The 22,382-nt window shown below is 35.2% G+C and overlaps 1 protein-coding gene across 9 annotated transcripts in view; it reads right to left on the bottom strand.

The window, feature by feature from the left end:
• The window catches only part of BLTP1 (bridge-like lipid transfer protein family member 1), a 200,550-nt gene that overhangs the window by 125,142 nt on the left and 53,026 nt on the right, over positions 1-22,382 (bottom strand). For 8 of the 9 annotated variants that reach the window (XM_061142286.1, XM_061142290.1, XM_061142293.1 and 5 more), the window contains 8 exons: positions 17,175-17,330; positions 16,816-16,913; positions 14,537-14,715; positions 14,263-14,369; positions 13,055-13,260; positions 10,414-10,641; positions 9,483-9,620; positions 1,978-2,157 (listed from right to left, as the gene is read on the bottom strand). In XM_061142286.1, the coding sequence (XP_060998269.1) occupies positions 1,978-2,157; positions 9,483-9,620; positions 10,414-10,641; positions 13,055-13,260; positions 14,263-14,369; positions 14,537-14,715; positions 16,816-16,913; positions 17,175-17,330 (1,292 nt within the window). The remainder of the gene's footprint in view (positions 1-1,977; positions 2,158-9,482; positions 9,621-10,413; positions 10,642-13,054; positions 13,261-14,262; positions 14,370-14,536; positions 14,716-16,815; positions 16,914-17,174; positions 17,331-22,382) is intronic. The other variant, XM_061142289.1, reaches the window with a different exon arrangement.

Here is a 22,382-nt window from a genome sequence, read left to right as displayed (position 1 = left end):
TCAAGAGTCAGCATGGCTTCACTGCATGCTTGTTATGGAATAAGCTGTTTTTATTACATGCTTCAGTTTTTACTTACAGATTTAGAGAGAAAATGGCAGATACAAAGTTATGAGGTATGTAAGCACTAAATATTTGTTTTCAACCATTACTATATGTTTATTTCCATCATTTTTATATAAAATATCCTTTTTCAATTCTACTTATTTTCCTACTATTTCTAGAATCTTAATTTTTGTTTCCCTTCAAATATTTCCTTCAGATATAATCAATACAAGTTATCTAGTCTGGTGGCTCAGTGGTAAAGAGACCACCTGCCATGGCAGAAACCTGGGCTTGATCCCTGGGTCGGGAAGATCCCCTGGAGAAGGGAATGGCAACCCACTCCAGTATTCTTGCCTGGGAAATTCCATGGACAGAGGAGCCTGGTGGACTATAGTCCATGGGGTCACAAAGAGTCAGACACTACTTAGCAATTGAACAACAACAACAAACACGTCTTTATTTATCTGCAGGTTGCCACTATTACCTCTAAATTACATGTTTCACACTCATTTTGTAATTCTACTAAAAACTGAGTATGTACATGTCTACCACATTTTAATCTTTTGAAACACTAATTATGAAATGCATATTATAAACACAGGCATACCTCACAGATACTGTGGATTTGGTTCCAGACCACCACAGTAAATTTGCAACATTGTGAATATCACAATAAAGTAAGTCACAATTTTTTTGGTTTCCCAGTGCACATAAGTTATGTTTACAAGTAACTAGTAGTCTATCCTGTGTACAACAGCAATATATCTTAAAAAAATGACATATATATCTTAATTAAAAGGCACTTTACTGTTAAAAAATACTAAACCGAGCCTTTGATGAGTCATGATCCTTTTGAAATAGTAACTAACATAAAAGATCACTAATCATAGATCACCATAACAAATACAATAATAACGAAAAAGTCTGAAATAGTGCAAGCATTAGCAATATGTGACACAGGTACATAAATTGAACAAATGCTGTTAGAAAAATGGTGCTAACAGACTTGCTTGATGCAGCATTACCACAAACCTTCAATTAAAAAAAAAAAAAATCCAAAAAAAAACCACACAAAACCAGAAAGCAAAATCTGTGAAACACAAGAAAATGAGGTTTAACTGTATTTGTCTCAACAAGTGAAATTTTATAGTAGTACAGACATTTCACTAAATTTCAATGGCCCATTTCTATAACTAAGGGTTACAGTCAGCCCTCTGTATCCTTAGGCTTCACATCTGCAGTGGGCTGAATCCATGACTGGTTGAACCTGTGGATGCAGAACCTTTGTCAGGGAGGCTGACAGTAACCCTTAAGCCCTCTGAGACTCCTAAACACTAAGTGGGACAGTGAGAGGGAAGGAGAATTTATCCATAGGGATTACAACTAGTCTTCTACATGAGATTTTCTGCCAATAAATTCACTGTTATTTTTCTAAATTAGTATCCATATCACTAAGTGCAGATTCAAATGATGCTACCTTGCTTTAGGACCTGACAAGTAAAGAAACATGCTACCTTAATATTATAAATGCCTCCTTCAAATCCTACCTAAGAAATACACAAAAAAGTAAAGTTCTCAGAAAATTATCCTATGTACTGAAAAAACAAGATTGTTCCAACAGTGGAGAGTCAAGTAATATAATTTTAATAATATATAACTTGATTTCCAGAAACTTCTCATCCTGAGTGCTTCTCAAAAAAGTCTTGAATTCTTGAAAATATTACACAGGACTATAAAAAATTACACCCATCAATTTTATGTGGCCCAGAAAACTGAAACTTGTCTCTGACTCATCCATGATTAAGAAAATTCTTAGTGGCAAGTGGACGTAAAATGAACATTCAAATGGGCATACAACTTTTTCTTGGGGAGGTGGGTCAGTAAAGGAAAAAGGAAGTAAGTCAGGAGATAGCACTCTGAGACTAAGAACATACCTGTGGTGCTGTGACCTTAGCTGTAAGGCTTCCAGCCTGCACATCAATTAGCCATGCGTATTCTAAGGAATCACTTCCCAAAGGAAGACCTTCCGCTGAGAACATAGCATGTGCTCTCAGTTGGAGACCTGACAAATTGATGTGACCTTCCCTGAGCACTTCATCCACAGGCGGTCGCTGCTGAAACAATAAGCACAAGAAAAATCAGCATTTATAATTGCTAGTTGCCTTTTCCCCCAGAGACAAATGGTAAAAACACACTATCTGGAAAATAAGACTTTAGGATCCAAAGCTCTTAACACAGCCTTGTATCCATAAAAGTAGTCTGAGTTCAGCTACTTTAGTGACATTATCTGTAAAAGCCCAACTGCAAAGCAAGACAGCAAAGTCTTAAAAAAATGCAGATCTCTCTTTGGTAGGCACCTCAATAAATAAAAAGAAGTATTCTGACTTACAGGGAATGTGAGAGACCAATCTTTTGTGACAAGGCAGGAATCATGAGATTAAAGTATCAAAAAAAAGAAAATAACATGGAAGAAAAAAGACCCATTAAGACCATAATGAGGAACTAGCAAAGAAAACCATCTTCCAAAAAGATTTTGAGAATTATGTAAATATTAAAAGGAGAGATCTCTCTTACAGAGAATAATTATATACTCCTAACTAAAAAGCATCAACATTACAAAGAGAAAATTTCTAACACTTATTCAGAAAGCTAAAGGATATGTCCTAAAATAGGACGTTCCATGGAACACTAGGTTCACAGATTGTTTTAGCAAAAAAGAATCAAGTAAGTTTGGTAATGCCCTAGCCATCGGTCACCAACTTTTACTGAATCTACCTCCCAGCCTCTCACAAATGCACTGAGTTTCTTTCAGCTTCCTGCTATCATCCTGGTTCAAATACAACCTCTTGCCAGAATCTCCCAGCATTTATTTTTACATTGTTCTGCTCCATACTCTACAAGAACACCACAGAGATCTTTTAAAAAGGCAAGTTTTACCATGTTCTTACCTAAAGACCAGAGATAAAATTATCAACATTTGTTGGATCACGGAGAAAGCAACAGAATTCTAGAAAAACAACTATGTCTGTTTCACTGACTATACTCAAACCCTTGACTGTGTAGATCACAACAAACTATCAAAAATTCTTATTTAAAGAGATGGGAATAGCAGATCACCTTACCTGCCTCCTGAGAAACCTGTATGCAGGTCAAGAAGCAACTGTTAGAACCAGACATGGAACAATTGACTGGTTCAAAATTGGAAAACGACTATGACAAAGCTGTATACTGTCACCCCACTTATTTAATTTATATGCAAAGTACATCATGAGAAATGCCAGCCTGGATAAATCACAAGCTGGAATGAAGACTGTTGGAAGAATTAGCAAAAACTTCAGATATGCAGATGATACTACCCTAATGGGAGAAAGTGATAGTGAACTAAAGAGCCTCTTGATGAGGGTGAAAGAGGAGAGTGAAAAAGCTGGCTTTAAACTCAACATTCAAAAAATGAAGATCATGGCATCCAGTCCCATCACTTCATAGCAAACAGATGGGGAAAAAGTAGAAACAGTGACAGATTTGATTTCCTTAGGCTCCAAAATCATAGCATGTGGTGACTGCAGACATAAAATTAAAAGATGCTTGCTCCCTGGAAAAGGCTATGAAAAACCTAGACAGCATATTAAAAAGCAGAGACCTTTGCTGACAAAGGTCCATATAGTCAAAGCTATAGCTTTTCCAGTAGTCATGTACGAATCTAAGAATTGGACCATAAAGAATGCTGAGCCCTGAAGAATTGATAGTTTCAAATTGTGGTGCTAGAGAAAATGCTTGAGAGTTCCTTGGACAGCAAGGAGATCAAACCAGTCAATCCTAAAGGAAATCAATCCTGAATATTCACTGATTCTGAAGCTGAAGCTCCAATACTTTGGCCAGCTGATGCAAACAGCCAACTCAATGGAAAAGACCCTGATGCTAGGAAAGAATGAAGGCAAAAGGAGAAGAGGGCGGCAGAGGATGAGATGGTTAGGTAGCATCACCAACTCAACGGACCTGAATCTGAACAAATTCCAGGAGACAGTGGAGTACAGAGGAGTTTGGCATGCTGCAATCTATAGGGTTGCAAAGAGTCAGACATGACTTAGTGACTGAAAAACAACAGTTATCTCAAAGCCATTACATGCTACCAAAGCACTTCATTCATTTCCTTGCAGCACTTTTTACACTTGAAATTATTTATCTTAATTTTACCATGACAGTATTTTTAGTGTGTACGTGCAGGCCATCTTACAGTGTTAATGTTCCTTGTTCCAGCACAAATTTTGGAATCTGCATTCATTAAAAAGTGTTTTTAAGGACAGGGCTAAATCGAATTCAAATGGTATTCTTAAAAGGTCATTTCAAATTGTGACTATAATAAAAGCTCTAGAGAGTCTTCTGATACATTTTTTGTCTAAGATGTATGATAGTATATAAAATCACCTATCTCCAGGCATCAGTTCCCTTCTATTTTTCTGTGAGGCAGCTGGAGAGGATGGTCAATGAAGCTCACTTCTGGCATTGAGATTCTATAATTCTCAATATAAAGCTTTTGATAGCTTTTCTTGAGTTCAAAGATACATGTGGATCTTGGCTTAGATGAATCAATACTGCTCAAATGTCCACATCACCCAAAGCAATCTACAGACTCAATGGAATCCCTATCAAAATTCCAGTGCCATCCTTCAAAGTATTAGCAAATAATCCTAAAATTTGTATAGAACCACAAAAATTCCAAATATCCAAAGTAACCTTGAAAAAGAATAAAACTGGAGGCATCATACTCTCTTACCTCAAACTCTATCACAAAGCTGTGATAATCGAAACAGTATGGTATCAGCATAAAAACAGACACATAAATCAATGGAACAGAATAGAGAGCCCAGAAATAAACACACATATATATGGCCAGTAAATTTATGACAGAGGATCCAAAAATATATAATGAGGAAAGAAGAGCCTCTTCAATAGACAGTGCTGGGAAAACTGGGTACCACATCTTAAAAGAATGAAACACAATCACATTTTATACCACACACAAAAATCAAATAAAAATGAATTAAAGACTTGAATGTAAGACCTAAAACCATAAAACTCCTAGAAGAAAATATCAGCAGTAGACTCCCTGACATAAGCTTGGTGATTATTTTTGAATCTAACACCAAAGGCAAAGCACCAATAGTAAAATATACAAATGGGACTAAATCAAACTAAAATGCTTCTTCAAAGGAAAGGAAATTATCAACAAATGGAAAGGCAACTATCAACAAATGGAAAGGCAACCAGCAGAAGGAAAAAAATATTTGCCAGTCATAAATCTGATACAGGGCTAAAATCTAAAATATATAAAGAATTCCTACAACTCTGTACCAAAAGGCAAACAATCCAATATAAGAAATGGTCAGAGAATATGAATATTTTCCCAAAGAAGGCATGCAGATGATCAACTGACACATGAAAAGACGTTCAATGTCACTAAGCATCAAGGAAATGCAAAACAAAAATCACAGTGACATATCACCTCGCACCTGTTAGAATGGTTATCATCAAAAACAATTAACAAATGTTGGTGTGGATGTGAAAAAAAAAAAAACCACAAAAAACCCCTCGTGCACTATTAAGAAGAATGTAAGTTGGTAAAGCTACTATGGAAGATAATGGTGGTTCCTCAAAAATTAAAACAGAACTGCCATATGATTCAGCAATTCCACTTCTGGGTAGTTATTCGAAGGAAATGAAACAACTAATTCAAAGAGATACATGCATCCCCATGTTCACTGCAATATTATTTACAATAGCCAAGATATGGAGACAACCTAAGTGTCTGTCAGTGGATGAATGGAAACAGAAATTATAGTGAGTATACATATATACAAATATCAATCCTGAAGGAAATCAATCCTGAATATTCGCTGGATGAACTGATGCTCAAGTTGAAGCTCCAGTACTCTGGTCACCTTATGTAAAGAACCAACTCATTGGAAAAGACCCTGATGCTGGGAAAGATTGAGGGCAAGAGGAAAAGGGGACGACAGAGGATGAGATGGTTGGATGGGATCATCTATCCAGATGTATTTATCACAGGGACCATCCAAATGTATTTTCCAAAAATGCTGGATGCCTGCCTATGTATCTGTTGTTAGTGTATTAGAATACCATCAGAAAGTCAACTATTTATGACTTCTGAAAGACATTCTACCTACACAGACACTTAGGTGAGTTTATCTGAGTTACTTCACAAAGATAATGCAGCTCATTCTTTGGAAAATGCTAGAAAATAAAGGTTGATTTCCTGGTACTTCAAACCCAACATGATCAGAAACTCATACTCTTCTCCTGTAGAGCAGTTCCTCCTCCCATATTCTTTATCGTGCACTAGCTTGGTTAACTGCCCAAGCCAAAAACCAAACATCATCCAGGATTCTGTACTTTCTCTCAACACTCACTGTCAAAAAACCAAAAACATAAACAAACATGTGGATCTTGGGTTGTCCTAAAGGTAAAGACTACCTGGTACATCAGTAAAGACTACATTCTGAATTGTACTATGGTTTACATCACTCTGTGGGTTGAATTGTGTCCCCTACAAAGACATTCTTGGAGAAGGAAATGGCAACCCACTACAGTATTCTTGCCTGGGAAATCCCATGGACGAAGGAGCCTGGTAGGCTACAGTCCATGGGGTCGCACAGAGTCAGACAAGACTGAGCGACTTCACTTTCACTTTTTTTCACAAAGACATTCAGTTCCTAAGCTCAGGTACCTGTGAGTGTGATCTTATTTGGATACAATGTCTTGGCAAATGTAATCACGTCAAAATGTAGTTACACTGTATTACAATGGGCCTTTGTCCAATTAACAGTGTCCCTGTAAGGGGAAAAGGTAAGACACAGAGACTCCTGAAGAGAATGCCAAGTGAAGATGGAGACAGAGATTTGAGTGATGCAGAACAGATTCCCTGTTTGCAGCTACAAAACAGGGGATGCCAAGGACTGTTAACAACCACCAAAGCTAGGGAAAGACAAGGGAGCCTTGAAACAGGGCATGGCCCTGCCAAACACACTAGTTTCAGACTTGTAGGCTCCAGAACAGTGAAAGAGTAATTTTCTGTTGCTTTAAGATACCTAGTGTAGGATATTTTGCTTTGGCAGCCCTAATATAAAAGTAATAGACATAAGATGATCAAGAAAAAGTATGTGGCTTCATAAGTCGGACACGGTCACTGACCCATCACATTAGATCCTTAGCCTTGAAGCTGTGCACTAAGACAAATGCTACCTGAAATAAGGAGCTACAGATGAGTGACCCAGAATTGAGTCTTGAGGGTAGTCACAGTGTGAAGCTTCCCATCATGAAAGAGTATTAGTATAGAGACAAAAGAAAAAAATATTTCTTAGAAATGCTAGCACTACAAAATGCAAGCAAATTAAGTAGATAAGCAAATTCCTAGAGAATGTGTATAGACTATACTTGTCTTCGGCATGAACTATAAAGTGTTTGCCATCTGGGAAACAAAATGTTACTCGTATCAATACTTCTATTACTGTCCTGATATCTCTACTCCATGAATTCCTCTTCTTATCACCATATAAATCACACTTTACACTTCTGTCTCTGTACAAGTATGCCAATAATTGTGCAATTAGGGGTAATATGGACCCTCATAATAAACTCAATAAAACATTTTTTATAACCAGCAAAGTCTTTTGAGAATGCAGTGATTAACATAAAAGTTGAAGTACCATCAGTTACTCAAAAAAATCAGAACTACTCTCCTAAGAGTCTCAGAAATAAGCCTTTCTGAGAAGATATTTCTCTATTACCTTTATTAATTTCCTCAAGAGATTTGAAAAACGGAGATGGGTTTCTTCTCCATACAATTGCCTCTCAAAAACAAAACAAAACAAAACAAAACCAAATCTAATGACCCATTAATTACAGAAAGAAGGACCAGAGTTATTTTTAAGGTTTCACATGACAAGTTAAAATGAAAGTATTACACAAGTGAGAGCTTTGTGACGACAGACTAGTTCTGCATGCTAATTTTGGTGGCAGTTACACAAATCTACCCATGATGAAATGTCACAGAACTATGCATACATATTGTACAAATGTCAATCTCCTGGGTTTTTTTTTACCATAATTATGTATGAGGTCAACATGGAGGAAACACAGAAACTCTCTGTACTATCTCTGTAACCTCCGGTAAATCTAAAGAAACATGTTCTGTGGCAAACGCTAGTATACATTAAGTGTTAAGTTTTAGCTACTACACTAAAATAATACAATTTTATCGAATCCAGATATCCCACATTACAGGCGGCTTCTTTACCAGCTGAGCCGCCAGGGAAGTCCACTACAGCAGAAGAGTGCAAAAGGGTATGCTCTTCTATATAAGATGGTCAGTTACTTCACAGAATCCATGGTGAGTTATCATTTGCTGATGATTCACTGTCAGATTCATCACCCTGTCTATAATTTTACTTTGTCTTACATCAAAATCCATCACAGCTCTAAAGCACACCACTTGACTAAAAGTAGGAAAGAGACTTAAAGAAGGGGTAGATGCCAAAAAAAAGTCATTGGCATTAAAAAAAGAATAATAAAGTGATAATGTACCCAAGAATGTAAAATATTCCCATTTGATGAATATCACCAGTTCTCTTCCAAAAGAGCCTTAGGGATATCTTGAAGGTATTAACAAAGGACCTTGTAAGTATGTTGGATGAAAAGTATTAATCAGTGTTCATGTAGATACGCATGTTTTCAAGATTTATGGTTCAGCTCGGTTCAGTCAGTCGTGTCCAACTTTTTGTGACTCCATGGACTGCAGCATGCCAGGACTCCCTGTCCATCACCAACATTTATGGTTTATGATACTGGTTAACATTAACACTTGGACTTCCTTTCATGGCTCAGATGGTAAAGAATCTGCCTGCAATGCAGGAGACCTGGGTTCGATCCCTGGCTTGGGAAGATCTCCTGGAGAAGGAAATGGCAACCCACTCCAGTATCCTTGCCTGGGAAATCCCATGGACAGAGGAGCCTGGCAGGCTACAGTCTATGGTGTCGGAAAGAGTCAGGCATGACTGAGTGATTAACATATAATATTACCACTTAGGTTGTGATTTTCAACAGAATCTACCAACATTCTATACAATTAGTTTTACCCTTTCATAAATGTATAAGAGTGTCAGAAAGTATTTCTTACAATTTCTAAAAACAATAGATATATAATTGTTTGGGATCAAATAAATAAGGAACAGCAGGGGAAAAAAAAAAAAGCTAAAATTCTTGAAACAATTCACACAATACAAAACTGCTTAGTACAGTTAAACTGAAGGTCCCTAATTTAAAAGGCTATACAGTCCATGCACAGAAGTTAACACATTGTTTTCACCCCATAAATAGTAACAATAAATTTCTGAGTATCTACCACAACTCACTTTCACATTACCTGATAGTTATCACTGACAAATACATTCAGGGGTGACAGGACAAGTTGCAACATGGTCTCCCTAAATCCTTTTTTCATCTCAAAACATAGTCTTTCCAAAAAAGCTGTAGGGCACTCAGGACCATCAGTTGTTCCATGCTAAAATCAAGCAAAAACCACAATCAATATATAGAAAAATTAAAGACCAAGGAAGTACAGAAAAATAAAAACTACACTTATACAATTAAAAAATTTTGATTTTTTTTCTAAAGGAAGAATGGTGCTTACTGACAAAAATAACTATTCTGTATCCCAGAAAAAGACCTTAGGTTAACTAAGTACCAGAGCTGATTTCTCTCCTGTGTGACCCTAGGAACATAATATGGACCCAATATGCAGCACAATGCTCCAGGGGCCACTCTCTCCCCATCTGGACTGACTCCAATGGCCACGGGTTCTTTGGGCAATATAATCTCATTTCAAATCAGCCCCAACAGGCCCAAGGGTCATCTTTAGAGTAAACCAGGATACTATGGAGAATCCAAACCCATGACACAATTCAACCTCCAGGGTCAAGGCTGAATCATGATTTTGTATAGTTCCACCAAAAGGTCCCAAACTGGTCTAGAGTCAGAGATAAAAGACCAAGTGTAAAGTCCTATGATATCCATCAGGCTAACTGTAAATCTAGCAATTCAACAACATGGCAAAATATTCTAAAGTTATACAGAACAGCAAAGAAGGAGCTAAAGTGAAAGAAGAAAAATAGGAAAATTGTCAACGATCAAGTGATCATGAAGAAAATAATATACTAGCTTTATAAAGACAAAAGGATAAATATAGAACAGTTTTGAATCTGAATTATTTCATGTAAGTATGTGCACACACTACATCACTTCCTATGCTAGGTAGATTTCATAATAGACAATTGTTTTGATATGCAAACACTCACAACAGGAAGACGTCCATGAACTTTGTACAAATTAACAAGTACAGTAATATCCCAAGGACGCAAGGTAAGTGGATGAATTGACTTTGCTGAACTTTCATTTTCTTTTTTGTCATTTTCCATCCCAACAGCAGTCCATCCAGAACTGGATGATGTTGACAGAGACAGAACAGGACTTGAAATAACCTCTTCAAAATCCATGTACATGTCATCTTCCCCAAAGTAGTTTTCCTATAAATATTAAGAATAAATTGCTATCAAAAGAGATATATAACAATAATGTTTCACCTTAGAGCCTGAAATTTGTAAACTAAGCATTTCCATATCCTATTTTAGAGGATTAGTCTGTTTCCTAAAATGAAAACAAGATAAAACATCCAAAAAGCTTTCAAGTTCTAACACTGATACTAAGTAAAACATAAGTTAAAACTAAAGAGAAAAAAAGTAATAGAGACATTTAAGATAGGTAACAACTCTTAAGTCAGAACCACACTAAGGCAAAAACAAAAAATGGCTATGTGTTATCTATTCTTAATAAATGGAAGCAGAGAGTTCACTGGATTATAAATTATTTTATAAAATGTGTCAAAACAAAAAATTTTAATTTATTTCAGTAGATATTTCATACGAGTTCTGAATTAACATGATGAATGTGAGTACTAATATTTAGTGTAATAAATGTTTGACACAAATAAAGAGTTGTTATAAAATCTGTTATCAGAGTCTGCATCAAAACATAATAAACTACTAACATAGGTAACAGAATTTACAAAGAAATTTAAAGTAAAGGCATATCTTTGTTTCTCTATGCTCTTTGTTCTTATTTTTGTTTATGTACTACTATGGAATTTTTTTAGTTAAAACAACGGAGGTTCAATATACATGTGGTAATGCAAAAACAGTTAATACTTCTCTAGTAGTATTCAAAACTGATTTGTATCAATACAACCACCTACACCTGGTAACTAAATCATTACTTATATTTAAATTAAAATAAAATTCAGCCTCTTCAATTTTAGATCCTTTATAGATATTCACATGTAATGCCAAAAAAATAAGATACTGAGAGAAATATTTGTAGAATATTTTAGGCCACAAAATGGTCATGAGAGAAAAAAAATCTGTGTTTGTGTGTGTTTCCTCCCTTTGAATCTGAAGAATTACTCCTTTATTTCTTCAAGAATCTCTAAAATCTTAGGGAAAAAAAAAGGCAAACAGAAACGATAGGTTTCCAAAAATATTAAACACATTTTCCCTTGCATCTTTTACCTTAAATTGCATCATCTGATGCTCTATGGCAGTTTTTAATAAATATAGGATATCAAATATTGAGACCTTAAAAAATTTCAAAATTTATTTAGCTAGCACTTCTTTTAGAGAGCCTTTGTTAATCAACCTTGAGTGTCCATCCCAGGCCAACCTTGATCATCCCAGACCTTTTCCAGAATTAATTTTTCCTGTTACTGTACATTAAAGGATTACTTGTTAGTTAAGCCTTCAATATCCAAACCTCTGCAATTGTGAAATTACAAAAGGAAGCAAATAAGTAAGCACTGATAAAGTCAGATTCACACAAACACCTGTGCCACAACTAACTCTACTGCTCATGATTGGTAAAATTTGGTCAATTCATCTCTCTTTGATTATCAGATATAATAGATATCCAAGAGTACAATGAAAATCTAAAGCAAAGTGAATTTGCAAAATCCTGAAAAAATGAAAAATTTCATGAAGTAGCTGAATGTGATTCTGGACAACTGCTCCAATCACAGATAAAATATCAGTGATAAGTAAAAATCTGGACGGCTTAGAGAAGTTACCTATAAAAAAAAGTAAATCAACAAAAATGAGTGATGTTTTGTTGGGGTCTTTTTAAAAGCATGATTTGAGTATCAAAAGAATAAAAGCGAAGTCTAGAAAACTGAAAAAATGCTCAAATATGTTTCTTAAAATAGCATCTCTCCATAAACATGCTACAGACAGCAACCATAAAGTACTGTCATACTATACAATCATATTATATATTTCACTAGAAAAATTATCAAAATGAATCAACACTTGATTTGGTCTTTGCACAAAGAAGCAGTGCATATTTCTTCAGAGCCTAAATTTGTCCTACTCTGAAATGAATGCATTTTCACATACTTGCTTCAATTTTCAAGATAGAGCTCCAAATAACTCTTAGCTTATTATTTACCATGAAGTAAAATTGTTGGTTTTTAATGAACTCACTTGAAGTAGCCTTTTCCTGGTACAGATATCCTCAGATAACAAAGTTCTTTTATACTTCTGCTGCCACATTAATTACAATGTGTTAAAATTGTCCATGTACATATCTATCCTGCTATAATCCTCTAGCCTATCTTCTTAGCAACAGATGCTGTATCATTTATCTCTAGCAACTAGCACAAAATTCCTAGAATACACTAACGTCTCAAAAAAATGCTAAACTGAACAGTTTTTAGCACTATTTTAAACAAATAATTTTATAATTGAGCCTAACACCACAAGTTCAGTCAACATGTAATATATCCTAAATGGTTTAAATCATAAAACTGGCCATTTCAAATGGTCTCAATATTAATTAGATGGTTAACTGCTTTTCCTACATTTAAAAATATGGACATTCTTTTAAAAATCTTACCTTAATACACAGAAAGGCATTTAATAGAGGTCCATAGAGAGTTATCTGAGAATCTGGAGAAAGTTCCATTTCTACATGAAGTTTATCAGGTGGAAGTTCTGAGGGATCAATAGGAGGACGTGAAGAAGCAGAGGGAGAAGAAACAACTCTGTCTGTTTTCTGAGATGGCCTTAACACAGACAGCATTGTTTCTTCCATTTCTGACACTGGAATAAATTGAGGGGAAAAAAAGAATAATGTTTGAGTGGAAAGGGGGAAAAAGATCTCTTAAAAGTTCTTCAAGGAACTATTCACTAAAAAATTCTATTTTGTAAATAGGAAGGCAACTAACACTGATAAAATGTCTGCAGTATATAATGAAAACAAAACTGAAATGCTAATAATTAAAAATGCAATAAAGAATAGACTTCATTGAAATACATATAAAAATACACAAATCCAGAAAGAGCTCCAAATAAGCCTTTGCTTATTATTATTACTACTACAAAGAATCAATAAAAGGTTTTCATTAACAAAGGCAATATTCTCATCAAGTTCTGGCAATATACAGTAAAGCTGGGTCAGAATTAGGCTCTAACTCTACTTGGACATTAAACTATAAAGTTATTTTCACATAAACAGCTATACAAATGCACTGTGGCATTATCAAGACCTATATATAAGAAAGTTACAAAAACTATTCTTTAATACTTAACTAACCAGAAAAATACAAAGAAAATATTTTCACTAGACTCTAATTCCACTTTCAACCCAAATAAAGCCGCACTTAAGCCTCAGGGAAACTATAAGTAATACAACAGCTGTCAAAATGCATTAAAGAAACTAACATTTTACAAAATCAAGCACTCTAAATCTATAGATGTACATATACCTGATTTCACACTCCAGCTCTGCCCACCAGACCTTGAGAAAATTATTCCTTTCTCTGAGCATATTTCCTCAACTCTACAATGACAATAATATTATAATATCTATTTCACAGAGTTGCTTTAAGGATTAAATGAGATAAAGTAAACCAAGAAACAGCTTGGTCTAGTAACTGATAGCAAATGTCCAAAGAAAGTTATGCAAAAAATCTCAGATGACCTGAAATGCATAATTATGTCAAAAGAATAGATGCATTTCCAAAAAGTTTTAATTTCTTCTTTGTATCCTTGATGTTTATCAATTTTGATATTTTAAGATACTGATTATACAGAAACACTTACATGACTGTTTCAGCTGTTCATCTGCTTTTTGTGGATAAATTGGATGCCATGTATAATCAATTGTAAGCATGACACTTGGGACAGTCCAGCATTCAACCCAACCAGCCCTTAGAAGAGTAAAAAATAAAGTTTCTAGTCAGGTACTTATTCCTTTAATTGTATTTAGATACCAGTTACATATAGACAAATTTTACTATTATTCTCTGAAAGAACTGAAAGCTTAATTTCTCCTCATTAACACAAAATACTTAAATCGCTAATATTACATACTTACTTTTCTTGAGTAATGTTCCGCCATTTTGGTTTAACTGTTTTCTGGCCACTTTGACATTCAGCAGGAATACCAGTATCATGAGTCATTTTATTGGGGTGGCAATTCTTTACCAGCATAAATAATGAGTATTTACTAGGGTGGCAATCTGGTAGAAACAAATGAAGGTCAACATCTTCACCCTAAAAAACAATTTATAATAACCCAAAGTAATAAAACAGGTACAGAAGTTTGTTAGAATACTATTTACAAAAAATTCTACCTGTAATACGCTTGAGGATAAATTCAACAAAAAATAAATCTGAAATTGCAAAAATACACTGAATAGTATGTAACTGGAATAAGATTTTACATTATCTGAAATTATGCTTAGAAAGTCAAGAAAAAAATCAGGGAAACAAACTGCAAAATTTTTAGAGAACAGTAAGAAGGTTTCCTTGGATATTTCACATATAATTCAGTTAAAAAAAAAAAAAAACAACTAAAAGTATCTAATATAAGCTCAGATGGAATATGTTCAATATTTTCACTAATTTTAAAAATATGATTGTCTATATATAGTAAGTCTTGGTTCCTCAACTGGCTTTTAAGGATTGTATCACAGGATCTTCACTGAGTTTCACTTTTTTCCCTTACAGATGCCCTAATCTTTGCTCATCTTGATGCCTGGTTTCTTAACAGGCAGCATAGTAAGCTTTACTGCCTGGGTCCAAATTCCAACTTAGCCACTCACTAGCTAATGACAAGTTACATAAACTCGCCTCCTCAGTTTCCTATTCCATAAATGTACATAACAACTACTTCAAGAAGGTTGTTCTGAGAATTAAGTGAATTAGTATACATAAAGCAACTGGAATAGTGTCTGGCACTAAGAAGATGTTAAAAAGTGCTGGCTGCTCGTACTATTGTTTCTATTTTTTACCACCATAACCTCCATCAACACTACAACTACTGTTGATTGTAAATACCTTAAAATTAGATGTACCATGAATTCTGAACTCCTAAGAGCTGGCTTTTGGATAAAAGGAGGAAGGTCCTTGTGTTTATTCCCTGAATTCATGGGTACAATTAGAAATAAAATACTGCTGGCCTTTGAATAATACAGGTGTGAATGCACAAGTCCACCTACACGTGGATTTTTTTTCAATGGTAAATACTACATTACTATACAATCTGCAGTTGGTTGAATCTGCGATGCTGAACCTTGGATACAGAGGAACCAAGGATATGGAGGTTCTAGGGAAAACCAACTCTAAGTTGCACATGAATATTTTGATGGCAGGGAGAGTCAGCACCCCAATCCCTAGACTGTTCAAGGGTCAACTGTACAGAAAAATGTACAATCTAGTTCACAGACTCAGTAAAACATTAGAGCTACAATAAACTCTTAAGAGAAAATAAAGATTAGTAACAGAGGTTAGAAATGAGCTCTAACAAAATGATTGACTCAAGGAATTTTTTTTCATCAGCCAACTTCTTTTTAAGTGAAGTACAGTTACTTACAATATTATTCAATATACTCATTCTAGTTGTATAGCATGGTGATTTGATGTTCTTATGGATTACACATTATACAAAGTTATGACAAGATATTGATTATATTCCCTGTGCTCTACATTACATCTCTGTGACTTATTTATTTTATAACTGGTAATTTGTACCTTTTAATCTCCTTCACCTATTTCACCCGTCCCCATTCTAATAACCACTAGTTTGTTTTTTGTATCTCAGAGTCTATTTTTGTTTTATTCATTCATTTGTTTTGTTCTTTAGATTCCAAATATAAGTGAAAACATACAGTCTTTGTCTTTCTCTGTCTGACTTATTTCACTAAGCATAATACCCCTTCTAGGTCATCTATGTCACAAATGGTAATATCTTGTTCTTTTTTAAGGCTGAGTAATACTCCAAAGAGTCTATATACCACATTTTCTTCATCCACACTTCATTCATCTGTCAATGGGCACTAAGGTTGCTTCCATATCCTGGCTACTGTAAATAATACTGCCATGAATACTGGAGTACACATATGTTTTCAAATTATTGTCCAGCTTCTTAGGGGAACTTAGGGAATTTATGGGAATGGCAGAATATTGCAATTAATGACCAAAAAAAAAAAAAAAAGCAGCAATTCTGTGACACTAAAGTTAGTGAACAGTGGAGGAAAGCCAAAATACTACAGGCTGGCAACAGAATGGGCTGGAGAGAATAAAGATAAGTGCCAGGAAATCAAACTTACTAATAAACCTTGTGGAACAAATAATGCATCCAATTATACGTACTTTTAAAGAGAACTTGGTATTACATGTAGCTGGAACAAAGTCCGTAAAAGGCAAAGAAAAATCAATGTTTAGTGTTTCCCCACAGGCTGCCAGGTACACTGTAAAAAAAGAGAAAAAGAAATTTAATTTCCAAAAAAAAAATTTTTTAAAAACTGCCTTAAATACATACCTAAACAAAATTAAACTTAACTGCTTAGTTCAATATGAATTCTGAAATAGTTCTCTGAGAGCCTCACAAGACAATGCAAAAAAATATCAATTCTAGTGTCTATTAAAACTAGAAAATCAATACCAATTTTCTTTGTTGATATTTGTCTTAATGAACAGAAAATTTAACCTAATTTTTTAAAAGTACCTACCATTTTCCTGTTGTTTAGTGGAACAGTCAATCCAGTTGTGCTGATTAGCTGCCCAAATCATTTCAAATTGATGAAACATGATTTTAAAATTCCATGTATATGGAACAAACGAAAAAATGTCTGGTGCACTATCACTTGACCAGTCTTGAATTAAATCTAAAATTATTGGGGTAGGAGACAAAATGTATAATTAATTGAAATTCAAAAAACAAAATAAAAATATTCTAACATCAAAAATGATGTTTTCAATTGTAACTAAAAAGAATTTTTATACAAAAATATTAAAAGGTTATTAAGATGGAGCTAAATTAAGATTGCAAGAGAATTATCAACAACCTCAGATGTGCAGATGATACCACTTTAATGACAGAAAGTGAAGAGGAACTAGAGAACCTCTTGATCAAGCTGAGAGAGGAGAGTGAAAAAGCTGGCTCAAAATTCAACATTCAAAAAACCTGACATTCAAAAAACTAAGATCATGGCAAATAGATGGGGAAAATATGGAAAATGTCAGATTTCATGTTCTTGGGCTCCAAAATCAATGCAGATGGTGACTGCAGCCATTAAATTAAAAAACGCTTGCTCCTTTGAAGAATAGCTATGACAAACGTAGACAGTATATTATAAAGCAGAGACATTACTTTGCTGACAAAGGTCAGTATAGTCAAAGTTTGGTTTTTCCAGTAGTCACGTATAGATGTGAGAGTTGAACCATAAAGAAGGCTGAGTGCCGAAGAATTGACACTTTCGAACTGTGGTGTTGGAGAAGACTCTTGAGCATCCCTTGGACAGCAAGGAGATCAAACCAGTCAATCCTAAAGGAAATTAATCCTGAATATTCACTGAAAGGTCTAATGCTGAAACTGAAGCTCCAATACTTTGACCACTTGATGCGAAGAGCTGACTCACTGGAAAAGACTCTGATGCTGGGAAAGACTGAGGGCAAGAGGAGAAAGGGGCGACCAAGGATGGCATGGTTGGATGGCATCACTGACTCAACAGACATGAGTTTGAGTAAAATCAGGGAGACAGTGAAAGACAGAAAAGCCTGATGTGCTGCAGTTGATGGGTTCGCAAAGAGTTGGAAATAACTTAGCAATTGAAGTACAACAAATAAACAGTTTGACAGTAAAAATGCTTACTTACTAATCACAGTTACAGATAAGAAAATTATTAATGTATTTCATATACCTATTATATCTTTAAAGAAACTTAAGATAAAAGAGCAAGAAAATCACCTGATATTCTGCTACTCAAGTATCTAATATTGTTGACATATCTCATTCTAGTTTTTTCTCTTTGTAAATTTTTACACTATCCTAGATGCACATGTGTTATGTATTACTTTTTTTCACTGAACTCAAAATTTTGCCATGTTATTTAATAGACAGTAACAAAGATTTTAGTGATACTTCATTAAAAAGATCTGCAAAGATTTATTTAACCATTTACTGTACTTGGATATTTAGACTTTCTTCAAATTTTTGTTGTAGACAATGTTATTGCATATATTTCCATACAAGATATTTTACATATTCAGAATTATTTTGTCAGGATAGATTTCAAAAGTAGATTTGCTAGGTCAAAGTTTATGAATTTTTAAGGCTATTATAAATCACAAGGACCTCCCAGCTGGCTCAGTGGTACAGAATCTACCTGCCAATGCAGGAGATGCAGGAGATGCAGGTTCGATTCCTGGGTCAGGAAGACCCCCTAGAGAAGGAAATGTCAACCCACTCCAGTATTCTTTCCCGTGAAATCCTGTGGACAGAGGCGCCTGGAGAACTACAGTCCATAGGGTCGCAGAGTTGAACACGACTGAGTGACTAAGCAACAATAAATCACAAACTGCTTTCCAAAAGTAGTAGATTAATTTATGTTATTAAAAATATATGGTCAACTATCTATTTCACTGTACCTGTTCCTGCATTATATTTCTTGCTACCTCTCTTTCTGTTTTTATTTTTGATGGCAGCTGGGGTGCTGCGGCTTGATAACTGATAACTGAAAAATGATATCTCAGTTTAATTGAATTTTTTAATTACAAGGAGGATTGAACATTTTTTCATGTCACTTTATTCACAAAACAAATATCTACAGAATGTCTACTGTGTGCACACTCTCTTCTAGACCCTGGGAATACAATGTGAGCAAAACAAAGTCTTGACCTTAGAGTTACAGTCAATCAGCTTTATTGACTGCTGATTTACTGTACTGCTGGTTCAGATGGTTTAATTGGTGCTTTTCAAAATTGTGTTCATATACTTTGTCTGCATATCCTTTCATACTTATTTTTTTTTAACCCCAACAGGCAAAAGCTCTTTATACTATAGAAGGATGTTAGCCCTATTCTATCACACTGCCTTTCCTTCTGGCAGTCACATCATTTACATGCATTGTATACTCACCGGAATCACATTCTTCAATAAACTGTAACCCTCCTAAAGGTGTCAAGCTCATCTTTGTATGCTCAGTACATGATACAGTGCTACAATATCAGAACTTTGTGTATTTGAAAGAGAGAAGCAAGTACCATTGTTTTAACACAAACTCTTGACAACCAGATAGTCCTGGGTTTATATTCTGACTTATCATTTTACTAGTTATATAATCTTGAACAAATGACTGAAATGCTATTGGTCTTCTCTTTTACAAAATGGGGACAATTGCACAGACTTATTTTGAGAATTTAGGGGCTAATAAGTGAAACTTTAGCACAGAAACTGTCACAAAATAGCATAAGAATGGTAGTACTTATTAAAGATATTCTACGAAAAATAACAGGCAAAAATAATTAAATATTTAAAGTCATTTTCCTTGAATTTTAAAGGATATCTTTAAAGGAGAAATATTAGATTCAGTAAAGAAATCAGAAGTTAAATATCATATGAACTCCTTTTAAAAATAACTGCAATGTACAGAAACTTGTACACATATATTAAATCCTCTCTTGGGAAAATGACAAAATAATTTATATCAAGTTTCAATAAAAATTAATAAGATGCAGAGTTTTACTATATCATCAATAAAAGGCATATGGCCAATTAACCTATTCTGAGACTAGAGAAAGGAAAATTCCACTTAATTTTACTTTATTTTAAATACATTTTTATTTCTTTTAACAAGCAATCCCAGTAGTTCATCATATCTTACAGTATCTATGCTTACTTCTAAAACTTTATTTCTACATACTATTGTATCTAACTATCCTGACTGCATCACTTGCTTTAACACAATGGTCAGCACTCAGGAGGTGCCCAAACATTATCTCTGGGATTAACCAACTACACAATACAAAATTTATCACTCATCAAGTTGTTTTTCCTCATGTTTTTCCCTCATAAACATGCTTGGTTCTGCACTTTAACTCAAATTATTCATCCCTTCTAAAATAAACACACTCTTTGGTAACCTTTTTGTTAAGGAAAATGCTAACCATCTTTAACAACAACATGATCATACAGAGAGAACAAGGGTCTACAGTCAAAAAATTGTTGTTAAATGTCTCTCCCACTTACTGGCTTTATGAGTCTGCCCAAGTTGTTGAATGTTTCTTCAACCTCCTCACCGTTAATTCAGGGATAACAGTAACAGCTGTCTCTTTTCAGAGTTGTGAAGGTGATATAAATGAATATGCTTTGGAATGCTTTATGAAAACACTATGCAAATTTTCATTAACGTTACTGAGTTCACTTACAAAGATCATTTCAGATCCTAATGCCCTTCCTTACTTTCTCTAATTGCCTTCAGATCATGGTGATTTCCTCTGTATTCACATCTTACATGTACTTGTTAAGGTCACAATTCATGCTTGTGCAATATACTTGAGATCGATAAATAAATGCACATAAGCAATGTGCTTAGTTGCTCAGTCATGTCTGACTCTTTGCAACCCTTTGGACTGTAGCTTGCCAGGCTCCTCTGTCCATGGGATTTTTCAGGCAAGAATACAGGAATGGGTTGCCATTTCCTTCTCCAGGGGATCTTCCCGACCCAGGGATTGAACCTGCGTCTCCTGTCTCCTCTGTACTGCAGATGGATTCTTTAACTGCTGAGCCATCGGGTAAATCTAGACCACATTAGTTGGAGATTAAATAGCAAGGGAGAGTTCTAGGGTGGACCTTGGACCATTGGAGTGGTTGGATGTTAAACCACAAGGGCAGTGAAGCTGCTGTGGGAGGGTGAGAGGTCAGAATACAGGAGAAGGCTGGATGTTAGACTGCAGGTCAAGGGCATGACCACAGTGAAAGTTCAGAGGTTAGACCACAACAGAAGGGCTTGAGGTTAGACTACAGCAGAAAGCTGGAGACTGGCTGGAGGTGAGACCCCAGATAGAGTGAAGCGGGTCACACATGTAGAAGAGGGGGTGGTGCAGGGGGAGGGCCACGGTCAGGGGAGCAGTGGGAGGGTGCAAATAGGTCATGGGGATGGATGCAGGCTGGGCTATAGGGAAGGGACAGAGTCAGACAGAGTGAGAGGAAGGAAAGACATAAGTGTGGGGAACTGAGGGAGGCCAGGAGGATGGGGGTGACAGATGCCGCAGCTAAGTCCCCTTTGCCCCTGGCTTTGAGCCCCCAGCCCGCCTTCTCCTTGACCAACAGGAACAACACACAGCCCTCCACGCCCAGGAGGGCGCCTACAGCCAAGATTCCCTTGCCCGAAGGTGGGCTCAGGCTTCAGAGCTCCCTCTCCCAATATCCTCCTAATTTTCTGCAGGTTGAGATCATGGTTTGTATTTGTTTTGAATCATTATTCCTAAGAGATTCTCAGCTTATAGTAACCACTTATTTACTTGATATTACTACTTAAAAGGCTGAAATATAAATGCTAGTGAAATAAACACTAATTCAAATAATCTACTAATCTAAGGAAACCAATGTAATTTTATAGTTATTAGTCAATTTCTATTTTAATGTCTTACAAATTTTTCAAGTATCTTATCTACAATTTCAATATATTCTGCAGTACAGTTTCCCCACCAGCTTACACAACATCTTCCCTGATAAATATTAAAAATTATGGTAACAAAATATTTTTACTAGGAACCTCAAAAACTATTTCTGATATGTATGTCTCTTTAAACCAAAAAATGTTCATATGACCAACTGGTTTTACCAAATAAATTTACCAGAAAAAGGAAGCTTTTTGATGCTTGATGCTTAATTATTGATAAGTCAAGCATACTAAAAATCAGTAAATATACCGAAT

This window comes from Dama dama, chromosome 5, assembly GCF_033118175.1.
Source record: "Dama dama isolate Ldn47 chromosome 5, ASM3311817v1, whole genome shotgun sequence".
NCBI lineage: Eukaryota > Metazoa > Chordata > Mammalia > Artiodactyla > Cervidae > Dama > Dama dama.
This window is presented reverse-complemented; position numbering and strand designations above follow the sequence as displayed.